Source organism: Catharus ustulatus, chromosome 2 (assembly GCF_009819885.2).
Source record: "Catharus ustulatus isolate bCatUst1 chromosome 2, bCatUst1.pri.v2, whole genome shotgun sequence".
Lineage (NCBI taxonomy): Eukaryota > Metazoa > Chordata > Aves > Passeriformes > Turdidae > Catharus > Catharus ustulatus.
This window is the reverse complement of record NC_046222.1, coordinates 97,695,004-97,707,062: the sequence shown is the minus strand read 5'-3', so window position 1 is coordinate 97,707,062 and position 12,059 is coordinate 97,695,004. Positions and strand designations below refer to the sequence as shown.

Genomic DNA, 12,059 nt, shown 5'->3' with positions numbered 1-12,059 from the left:
AGAGAATCCTTACTTGAAACACAATAAACTCTCTAAAAAGGGTTCAAAAATTGTTCACATTTACATATTTTACTAAATCCCAGAAGCATACCTGCAACTTTATTTCACAGCTTCATACATCTACTATATCATCACAATATTAACAGAGAGGAAGAGATTTCATAAAACAAATGCTAGTGTAAAACATTTCCTTCATTTCAAGCTGTGTTACAAAACCTTATGCTTGTTTCTCAATACTTAGGATTCGCTAAAGCAGTTTTGTTTTTGTGTTGGCACCAGTACTTCAGTGGATGAAGTGAAAGAGTTGCATGATGAATAATAATGAAAGCCCTCAAACCAGAATTCTTTGTGTATGGATTTTTTTTTAACCTCTTTTGTGATTAAAAGTAAGGACTATTAACATGCCACAGACAACGCCACATCCTCTAACTATTTTAAAAGGTTTAGAAATACTGAATTCATCCTGTTGCATGAACTGAACACCAGAGTTCACATCACCATGTGAGCAGGAAGCAAAATCAGTCTGTACAAAGGAGCACACTTGTTTGTTTCTACTACTAAGCTTTTTCTACTACTTGGCTAATACTTTTTACACTATGCTTTGCAGCATATGTAAAGGGAGTGGGGTAGAAGAGAGAAGGTTTATTCAAAGCAAATACAGCAAGCCAAATAAAATCTGAATGCACTTCAGTCTCCTACTAGACACAAAAGTAGAAGACAACAGGCAAGTAAGACAAGCTCTGTAAAAGCCAGAGATGCCAGGTGTCACGGTAGCTTTCTGACACAATTTATTAAAAATTGTTGATATTATATTTGAGGCACAGATTTGGCAGAGAACATGGAATAGGAAGTATATGGCACAGGAGGCAACATCTTAAATCCAAACATATCACTTATGCCCACTGTTGAGAGTGCTGGCTGCAGTCTACCAGACACCCACTGAGACTAAGTGAATTTTTTCTCATGTCACTGTGCAGAGACACTCAGATGAACAGTGCTTTGTTACACACACCCATAAGCAGTCCTACTGCACAGAGAAAAAAATAAAGCTGTGTGCATTTTCTCAATCCTGTGCTCAGAAGAGACAGACAGACACACGAGCTATAGTTATCAACCTCACTTGACAGTTGCTGGTTTGGCTCAATGAGGCTTACAAGGATTATGATAAATTGAAGCAGCAGCCGTTTGGCCCCTGGTCACCTCCCAAAATATTCTGTAAGATGACACACACAAACAGCACAAGTTACATTACAGCTGCATTTAATTTTTTTTTTTAATCACTCAAAGCAGCCTACAACACCAACAATTGTTACTCACATGGGTGGTTTTTCCTATAGATAAATGCTCTCATTCATAAACCCTGCCTCGGGTCTCAAGGTTCACTTCATTCTCCTTCTTCCATTAAGTCTTGCTTCCCTTACTGGCACTCTTCCCAGCTATATTACCTCCCTGCACAGCCATGCAGTCCTTGTCTTCAATAATATTCCTGACCAGGCTGAAGCTGTACCCCTACCAATCTTAAGCCTTCCCCTTAGAGGAATCAGAACTGAAGTTTATCATTAGCCATGGTTAGGGGCTGTCACATGCAGAAGATGGCAGACTCTGGGAACATGCAGGAGTGAAGCTGCAAAACACACCACAACATTCACCTCAAGGCCTCTCTGCTTAAGGCCTCTGGGCTGGGGAAAGTTGTTATTTCAAGGAGGTGAGCTGGCAATGTAAGAATGTAGAAACAGCTAATGGAGCTAACTCAGATGCAACAGCTAATTTTGGCAACTCTCCAACTAAGGGAAACAACTTTGTGTTTAAAATTTGAGAAGTGGCCTGCATCCAAGATGTTACCAGAACATGCGAAGTTTAGCTATGCAGCCATAAACTCCAAACACACAGGGAAAAAGGATTTAAGCAAACCTAGAATTAGAAAATAACATTAAATATGGCAGTAGTATAACTTAAAGTTCTGAGAGCTACTGGTTGAACTTGTTACCTGATCCAATCCTAAAACAAAGACGCAGTAAAGAAAATAAAGCCTTAACTCCAATTTTACAGCACATTTCAATATACAGTCACAAGCACACTGCAGACTTGTAGTTCTCATTGTTATACTCTCCAGAGGCTAGTAAAAAAAAAAAAAAGACCGAGGATGGGAAAGTGGGGAAAGTGCCTACGGCTTCATTTGCTGTTTCATTCAGCATTTTGATCACTATGTTTAGCATGTGAAAAATTCCTCAGTGAAATAGTGGTGAACTAAATCACAGACTCAAGATGCTTGGCTCACCTCTCTAAAGCACACGCTGTCAGACATTTGATTCTTAGCGTAAGACAGATTTTCCCTTTATTCATATCCTTGAAACAAATTTAGAGATGTCACATTCCTTCCATTCTTCACCTATGATTTGAGAAGCTGCCTTGATTTCCTGTTGCAGCTGACACTGCCCTTTAAGTGAATGGGCACATCTGATGCAAACTGCAGAGGCAAAGTCAGCCTTAACACCAACAATCCAAGAAAGTTCATGCTTAGGAAATATCTGTAGCTCCTGGATGGTGGAGCCTGAAGTAAGGAAAGCTACTAATGGGAGAAGATAAGTAGTTTATAGAGCAAAGGGAGTTAATAGGCAAAATTCTTGTCAGGTTGTTTACTTGCAGCTCAGAACTAAAGAAAATTTGTATATCTCTGCATTTAAAAAACCACAGTCTTTCTAACGTGCTCCTTAGGACATAAATACACGAGTCCCTTCACGTACATCTTTGCTAGGTTATATGGAATGGATCCAAATCTATTCAGTGTCTTTGTAGATGATGGTAATGTAAATATTGAATGACAAATACAAAACAGAGAAGCATATTAAATCCTGGCTCTAACTGACCTCTCCCTCATATCTTATGACTTGCATGTGACCTTCTTAGAATTTACTAAAAGCTTCTGCCAAGTTTACAACAACAGTGTTGCTTGAAGAGTTCAAGATTCTCTCCCTGAGAACCTGATTTGAGACCTCAGTCTGACCAATTCATGCATTCGCTATTCTTGCCCAAAGATCTGCAGAGAAGTGGGATGATTCTGAACTACCCATATAAACAGCAGTTTCATGTTGCTCTGTGGTTTTGTAGGAAGGTCTGCCTCAGTGGTAACCAACCCTAGACTTGTTTCAGCCAGACGCTACTAAGTTTATCGCAGCAGCCCTCAAAATCTTCCAGCACCAGGCACCAGTGCCCACCATCCAGTTTAACAGCAGCCAAGAGGCTGGATGGCAGGAATTATTTAAGTTCCATATTGTAATTTATGAGCCCCACCTGACTGCTGAACAGAGGAGGTAAGATTCACCATGCTGGCTGCTCTCAGTTTTTGAGACACAAATTTAGATAAAGGGCATCAAGCTCATAGATATTCTCTTCAGAGCACTGGTAAGGGCACTTGAATGGACGACAGAATGTGCTGGTTCAATTCTTTGGAGTTCTGAATGATTCATGCATTTCTGATTTAAAAGGTTACTGCACTCAGCTGTCTTCTCATGCCTCTGCCACAGTTTAATAAAAAAAGAAAATATGTTGCAGAAGATTAGGACAAAGCTCAGGGAGGCAACTTCTTACAGTGTCCCAGCACAAAAGAGGAGATGAGTCAGAGCCTGAAGGTTCTATAACAGATATTCCAAGCAAGCCAGAATTGGAGATTCATCCAAGTCCCTCTGGGAAGGAGAGATAACCGCTTCCTTTTTTCCATCTGCCAGTTCTATTTAAGCTTTACACCAGAAGAAGGCCTGCATGGAAAAATATACATTTATGCAACGCTTAGTAGAAGCCTAAAGAAGCTCAACTGAGAAAAAAGATGGGGGAAAAATAGTAATTCCCAACTACACAAGACATTGTATCAATTACAAGCCTTTCCATGCAGGTGAAGAAAAAAAACATTCAGAAATGCTGCAAAAAATGGGCTCTGGGATAAATCTGAACAAGACATCATTCCAGAATCAGTAGGGCTACGGCTGCATAGGAAAGACCTCATAAATCAGATTTTCACACAAAGCATCTTGTTTTCTATTGACTACATAAAAATAATTTTTTAGTTAATTGCTCAAATAAGTAATTTGTACTTACTAGCAAAATTACAGCATTAGTAAAATACAAGCAATTCTTATAACTTTATAGCAAGCCAGACCCATGCCACACATGAAGTGATAAGAAGTAGAAAACAGGTATGAACAACAGATCAGAGCCAGTGCTCTCCCCTTAAAACTAGTAGGGGAGAACTGTGTCAAGCTGTGCCACCCACTCCAATGCCAGCCACACGGCATTTCAGGCAGGACTCAATTAATTTAGCCAAGCATTGGCCCAGATTCACATCCCTGTTCCCAAACATAGTGTATCACTGCAGCTAAATCTCAGAAAAAGGGACCAACAGAACTCACAATTAAGTTGGCAAGTGCCTGCCAAAGAAGCACTGCACATGAGAGCAGGAATTTCTCTGCTGCACAGAAATTACATGGCCCATAGGGCATATAAGCCTAACCTGCCAATAACTCACTCAATGGGTTAAATCAATCTGCAAAACAAGCATTAAAGAATAGAACAGTATGACTGGGTCCTCATCCCAGAATCCTACAAAAAACAACAGACAACTGCAGTAAGATCTGGTATCATTTGAAAAATATCATTTTCTGGAAGTCTTATGTATACATTTGTTTTAAAAGATGTAAACACAGCCATGAAAGATAAAGTAGTTGTTTGAGCATGCCTCACAAAGTAAGAGCAATTCCTACCCACAGATTGGGAAGACATCCCAGGATTATCACTCATGTATTTGGGATTTTTGTCTGCTTTTCTTTTAAGCCCCAGAAAAACAAAGACAGGGAAACACCTATACGGCTAAATTCAAAACTGAGTTGGTATCAGTATCTACAAGTGGATATTCAGAGACTGTAAAGCAGCAAGTTTTCCAAAAATAGTAGTTGAAAACAGAAGCTCACACAGGTAGAAGGCAGGCTCTCACTGAAGGCAGCAATCCACTAGGAGAAGAAAGAATGATGAAGGAGACAATCTTTAGTCAAGATTTAGATCAAAGAAAATAGGTCCATAATGGGATTTTGAGAGGTCATCTGGTCCCACCACTGTTTTAAAGCTAGAAGATCCTTATTATTTAGTTGAGACTGATCATATAGAACTTACTAGGAGCCATCGGCAACAAACACAAAAACCAACAAAATTTACTCCACTGCTTCAGAACCTTTAACAGAGATTTTTCTTCACAGTTAACCTTAACCTCAACTTCCTTCCCCACAGACTAGTTCCCTCCCTCTCATAAGTCTGGGTGGGTTTTTTTTGGGGGGCGGTTCAGTTTTTTGTTGGTTTTATTTTTTTTGGGGGGGGGGGCCTGTTGTTTGGGTTTTTTCTGTTTTGTTTAGTTTTATTTACATATTTATGTATACTCCCATTCCTCTTCTCTAGGCTAAACAATTCCAATATTTTAACCTTTCCCCATGGGTTATGTTTTCCAGACCTCTGATCATTGCTCAGTTCTGCCCTGAATTCATCACAATTAACAAAATGAACTTAGTCCCCTCAGGAAACTAGAAACCTTCCACCTTTGCACAGCCCCAGTATACCTCTCCATCTTTATAAGAAAATCCAAAGACAGATGGAACTTCTCCCACTGAAGGAATTATACTTGCTGCTTATTTTTATTACTAAGAGTTTATTTTTTCAATAGAAAAATGCTTGGATTAATTCAAGGAAATGACATCAACTATTCTCACACATTGTCTCTTCCCATCTTACATATTCCTGTGAAGCACTAATGATCATCCAGGAAAAAAAAATTAAAATCCCAAAGCAACAACAAAAAAAATGTATACGACTTAAAAAATAATTGTTAAAAAGCAACTGGATCAGGGATATTAGGTTCAGGGACACTACATGTCAGCTACAAGGGTGAGTAAGAAGGCACACAGACCAATTTTTGTTTTTTGTTTGTATACAAATAAAAGAGCATTAGCATCATCTCTCAAAAAACACCAAGGCTTAAAGATGACAAAAATTCACATGAAAGAACAATTAAAGAGACTTACAGGAATAAATCCCACTCACATTCCTGAATGTGTCAGGTACTTCTGAGTGGTTGGGAGTGAGGTCTGGAGATACTTCCTGAAGTACATTACTTGCAAGAACAAGACAAATAGCAAATTCCTAACACATTACTCAAATTGGGAAAAGAGTGAGAGTTATCTCTTAAGATAAAAGTTATAAACTTGATTGTTCCTTGCTGCTTCTTTCCTCTCCACTAAAAAAAAGCTTTGCTTACCACAATATACGTATATGCCCAGCCTATTTCCCTTTTTTTTTTGATGTCTAAAGATTTCCAGAAGAAAGCATTTTAACTTTGCTAAATGCTTCTCATTCTCTTTCATTCTACATTTGACCTCTGCAATCTCCTATTAATTGTCCAAGATAATCAGACAGGCATCTTATGTTCAAATCCCTCCTTTCAGTTACAGCCTCATGACAGGAAAAAAAAATTCTTAACTCCCTAGGGCAGCCAGACCAACACAAAATTCTGAGCCTAGAAAGATGCAAAATGGAGTTTAATGCACTTTTTCTAAATTGAGATTTTAAAAGCTTGGGGAATTACAAAACAAATATTGCAGAAAGAAAGGAGCACTGGTGGTACATTGGTCAGAAAAAAATATTAATATGGGTTGCCTTGATGAAGGTATTTTCCCATAAATACAGGTATCATGACATTACTGTTTTTATCACTAGTGTTTTAAAAACTGGAAGAAGAATCCTCTCTTCTCCCTTCAAAAAAGAACCTTTGGAATATTAAACAAACCTAGTAAGCAGAGAATTAGAGGAGTTAACAGAACATCTATATATGTATGTGTTACCATAATGACTTCTCCACTATTTTGGTCCTGAAAACCTCCTCCTGGTCCAGGTTTACAGTACAGTAGCAATCCCTCATCTTGTTTGGCCCCGGATATGTAGGAAGATTTTTGGCTTCACCTACGGACAAGAAAGAAAAAAACCAGAAAGATTACATATTAAAACGTTATCCATGAATTAGTCACCTGTCACCTTATGCAGTGTCAGCAACATGGCTAAAGCAAAGTATTTCCCTTCTCAAATGTGAAGTCTCTATTAAATTTTGCAGTAGTCCCCTGCTTTTAATGCAGCAGGTCCTGACAGTCACAAGGTTTAGAGTTCAGCTAAGAACTCAACTGTCTGCTCCATCCAATTTATTCACATGTATTTGGATGCAGACTATCTGCTTCTATACAATGTTTAGGTTTTGATCAATGCTCCCCTAAGATATCAAGAATGCCACACAACACAGCAATCAACCTTTTCAGTAAAGCCCACTGATTTTATCCTTAGAGCCATTACCAGAACACAACAAATTGTGCAGATCACAGCTCCACCACTCACCACAGATGTGGAGATGGAAAACAGTCACTTTAGTTACAGCCAACAGCCTTAGATCACAAGCTGGACTTCAAAGCACTCTGATGGGATAATTAGCACCTGTGAAGCTGCCTAAGATCCTTGCACAAGGGTACTATGCAAGTCATGAATATTCTTCACAATAAACACTTGTTTCAAACTACAGCAAGTAGTAACTATATATAATTAACAACAACAACAAAAGGACAGGACTGAGGAACTCAGGGTAACCAAAAGACTACCAAACACAAGCATGTGAAACAAGAACAAAACCACAGTTTTTCCCTCTACATATCCATTAACAACCAAAGCTGAGCATTACATTTCCTTGGCTGACTGATAAAAGTCAAAACTCTCCAACAGGAAACTGGACAATGCCCCTGATCATTTTGTTAAAGTACGCATCACTATGTGGATGAGTGATTTAATTCTAAAGACAAAACTCTGACCTAAATGTAAGTCTGCAATGCTCATAGTCTTATTTACTGTCACTCTTCCAGTAGCCAGGAATTATTAGCACATAGCATGAGTACTAGATCATTCTCTCCTGGTAAAAATATAAGGAATAAAACTAAAACTGCATAGACTAAGGGAACACAGGCTTGTTTGCCAGTACAGAAGGAAACTCTAAATGAATGTAACAAATATAACTTTTTATCCAACCTCTGCAACTCGGCTTAAGTGCACTTTCCTAGACACATTGTTTCCCAGTCTCCAGCTCTCAAATAGCTTTGTACTATTAAGAGAATCGCCTTGCTTTTTTCAACCCTAGCTTCAGTAAGGACAGACTTTTTTCCTTTTGGCGGATATGTTCCATAGCAATGTGATGCATGTGCCTGTAAATACTGAAGATGCATAGCAAGGAAATGCTGAGACAACCTGCACCCTCAGCTATCAAGGAAAGGCATAAAATGACACAGGACTCCATGTCCTCCTGCCTATGTTCTCTTTCTGGCACACTGTTCACACAGTTTTTCTAACTGACTCATGGCATGCCCTTGGAAACATCACACAACCACATTTCTCACAAACAGCTTGCATACAGGTGACTGTATGTGCATGTGTTTTCTAAAACTAACCGTGGAGCATATATAGAGGTACTAAAAAGAGACTTAAAACTGTTGCTTCGGACAATGCCTCACTTCAGAGTTCTAAATAAATTCATACTCTCAGCTCAGCTGATACAACTTGATAACATTCTTCCCACTTCCTTGAGAGTTGTGAGACACTGCACTAAAAGAAAAGTTGTCTCCACTGTAATTTGAAGGTGTGACTGGAACATTTGTTGGCACGCTCAATGTGGTGTTAAACTAAGCTGAAGTGTTAGCAATAGTTTAACTGCAGCAGCTCCAGAAAAAAATACATTGAGGATTATTGATGGCTTGCTCATTCTGCATTGAAGTCTATCTGGCCATACTAAACCTCCAAGTTTTAGTCTTGCTAGTCTGAATTCATGCAAGCTGCAAATCAAATGCACTACTCTCATACAGACTGAGGCCTCCAAGTCTGTCTTCTCTCCCCAAGCAAATCCCTATTAATTTTTTTCCATTAAAGTCACATGAGACCAGCCTCTTTCCTGGATAACTGGGTACAGTTCCCCAGTGAGACAGTGTCAACAGGAAGCGTTTCAATAGCAGACTGATAAGGAAGGCTTCCTCCAGGGCTGGCACACTGTTCTCACGGTTCTTCCAAGAGAAAGACACAAAACTTTTCAAGCTCAAATTCAAACCAAAACAGTAAAATAGCTTCCCTTTTTCTTCACTCTTCCACTTCCTACTTCAAGATTAATGCATCACATGAAACCAAATCTCTATTTTCCATCTTGATTTCCATTTTTTTTTGATGTGCACAATATTCACTTAAGCACTTAAAGGCAATAGCTATGTCAAGACTCTGTAAGAACTATACTTTTGAAAATTCAGTTCTCTTCTTTCCTGAAAGACTTACAATAGGAAAGCCCACAATATTGAATCCTAAATGCAGTGTGAAGCATTTAGCTTAATTAGAAAATGGCTATCACCACCATTACAATGTTAGAAAGTGCACAGAGGGAAGATACAGGGAGAAGACATTTTACAGTAATTTCTTTCTTCAAAATGAAAAATACCCTGAAAAACCACTGAGACTAGAACAAGGGATTAATTGACCAACTCAATATATTAATCATGTTACTGACTTGAGTAGCTTACAAAAAAATACTGTTTCATCCCAACACCAGCAGCAGCCAATGGCTGTTTTGATTCCCCCAGCAATGAGCAGTTGAGAAAGAAAAATTTATCAAGCTTTCAAGCAGAGCTAAAGACTCAGCTCTCTAGCCAGACATTTTAAGTCAACAAATGCGCTCTGTTAGAGCTTCAGTTGCTCTTTAGATTCCTCCAAGACAAAAAAGGTCTCTCTGTGGCACTGTTCTGCCATCTACAATGAAGCTGAACAATTTGATCAGTATTTTTTTGGATTTGCTACCAGCAAGGGAAAAAAAAGCAAGCCCTGAATACATGATACATGATAGAGTCATGCACCATTTCCATTTTCTCAAAAAACAGAGCTGATGAGATCATTTATTTCAGGCAAGAATTTAATCACTTAACCTATCCGTGTAGAAGAGGCATCTTCATCAATTCCATTTTCAAAAGCCAACTCCGAGGTTTTTTTCTCCCCTCTTCATATGTGTGAAGTACCTGTACACTAGAGAACTTGGAGAGGGCTTGCAGATGAAAGGTCAACACACTCACGTCCAAAACCTACAGTTTTCCACTTCCACTAAGAAGAAATGGAATGTTTCTTAAGATGTCTAAGACCCTGACAATTTAGACTACACAAGCACTTTGTTTTGGTGCATAAGGCTTCCATTTGGAGCCACAGTAGCAGAATAATCTGTTCAAGTTTGCAATAGCTTTTCCCTCTATCCCTGCACTTCTAATGGACATGGGTCCTAATTTAACTGTGTGCCGAACTCAATTTAGCACTAAGTACTTAAACCTAGCAAAGCTGATTTTAGCTACGGAAAGTTAACATTAGGTATTCTGGACAAGTCTTAAAAAATAGACTATACAATTCCGAGTATGTCACTGGCTTGCTATCTTCTCCCCATTCTCCTCATAGAATTACTACAGGGTTGCTACAGTTCAAAAATAGACTACCACGGGAGCACAGATAGCTTGGTTTGAGCCAGGCACAGGGAATGCAACAAGATGGGAAAAGATGAAGGAAAAACTCAAAATTGTATTAATCTTCTTTGTTCTTTCCAGTGTTGTATATTCTTGCCCTGCTAAAACATTGACAATAAAAGGAAAGCAAGTAAAAAGGGCTCTTCTGCACATATGGCAAGGAAGGGCACTGGGAACATAACTGGTAAGAACTAAAATCTTTTAAAATGCTTCTAGTAATAAACAAATATATACATACATTTCCTTAAGGTTTTGCCACTTGACTTTTTGTTAAGCATCTAATATTTTTAATTTAATTTAGATGCTTGCCATTGTGTTATCTTTGCTACTGACACATTTCCCTGGATACAACTTTCTGAAAAGCAAAGAACGCATGACAGCAGGTATTATATCTACCTTTTGCAACAAATTTCCTGTTCTAGTGCTGCCAAATATTGGGTCACCAGCACACACTGATCTGCCAATCTGAATGCATTAAGGAAGCCTTTGTAATGCATTAGCAAATCTATCTTGCTGTTTTCCGGTATCAACATATTTGACCAAGATGGCATGAGAGAACCATTTCTCAAATTGTTTCAGAAAACAAACAGGCAAACAGAAACCTACCTCCAAAAATAAATCCAATAAAAGCAGCTGAGCTTTCAATGCTAGAACATTTAACTTCAGGGAGCATGCTGAAAGACTTGAGTACAAACAAAATACTTAAAATCTGAAAAGGGCATCTTATCCAAACCGAACAACAATCCACTTTGTTTCTGCGCTATTCAGGAAAACACTCTCTAAAGAAGCTTGCAGGGAAGCATTTCAAGAACAAAAACAGAGCAGAAATGTATGTCAAGAATGAAAAGCTTCTCCTGTTTTACTTCAAGCTCTCTATCTCAATAGAGATGCTGGAAATCTTAAAAAATTATCTCAAGCACTCCTTTCAAGTTCTCTTTCTTCTGAAAAAGCATTATTGCTTGAAGATCCACAGATCAAGCAAAAACAGAAAAAGGAAAATGTATGTATACCCAGACCTCTGATTACCACAATTTATGCTTAAAAAGCTACTCATGCACAAAATTCAGCATATATATAAAATATCAAGATGACAGCAAGTTTCTAATTAATACTTAATTTTACTAAAAACAGAAATATAATAGCACTCAATGTTGATTAAAACACAGGACTACCTAGAACTTCATGCCTATGCAATAAACTGAACAGAAACAGTTGCATTTATGTTGAATTCTGAGATGGCAGTTTATTTTCTTGTGAATGAAAGATCATCTTTTTTGTAGATGAGATGGGGACTAGGGGAGAGAAATAACTGCAACACCTCAGGAAGAACATATTGAGAAAACAAATCCTTTTAGAATGGAAGTGGTCCCAGTTGAAACACTTCCATTCACATTAGAAAACAATTTAATAACAATTTTGTTACTGGACAGCTAATGTGATAATTATATGACATTAATGTAA

The 12,059-nt window shown here is 38.3% G+C and overlaps 1 protein-coding gene across 2 annotated transcripts in view; it reads right to left on the bottom strand.

The window, feature by feature from the left end:
* The window catches only part of RASA3 (RAS p21 protein activator 3), a 132,701-nt gene that overhangs the window by 88,456 nt on the left and 32,186 nt on the right, over positions 1 to 12,059 (bottom strand). For both annotated transcript variants that reach the window (XM_033052479.1, XM_033052480.1), the window contains exon 2: positions 6,876 to 6,993. In XM_033052479.1, the coding sequence (XP_032908370.1) occupies positions 6,876 to 6,993 (118 nt within the window). The remainder of the gene's footprint in view (positions 1 to 6,875; positions 6,994 to 12,059) is intronic.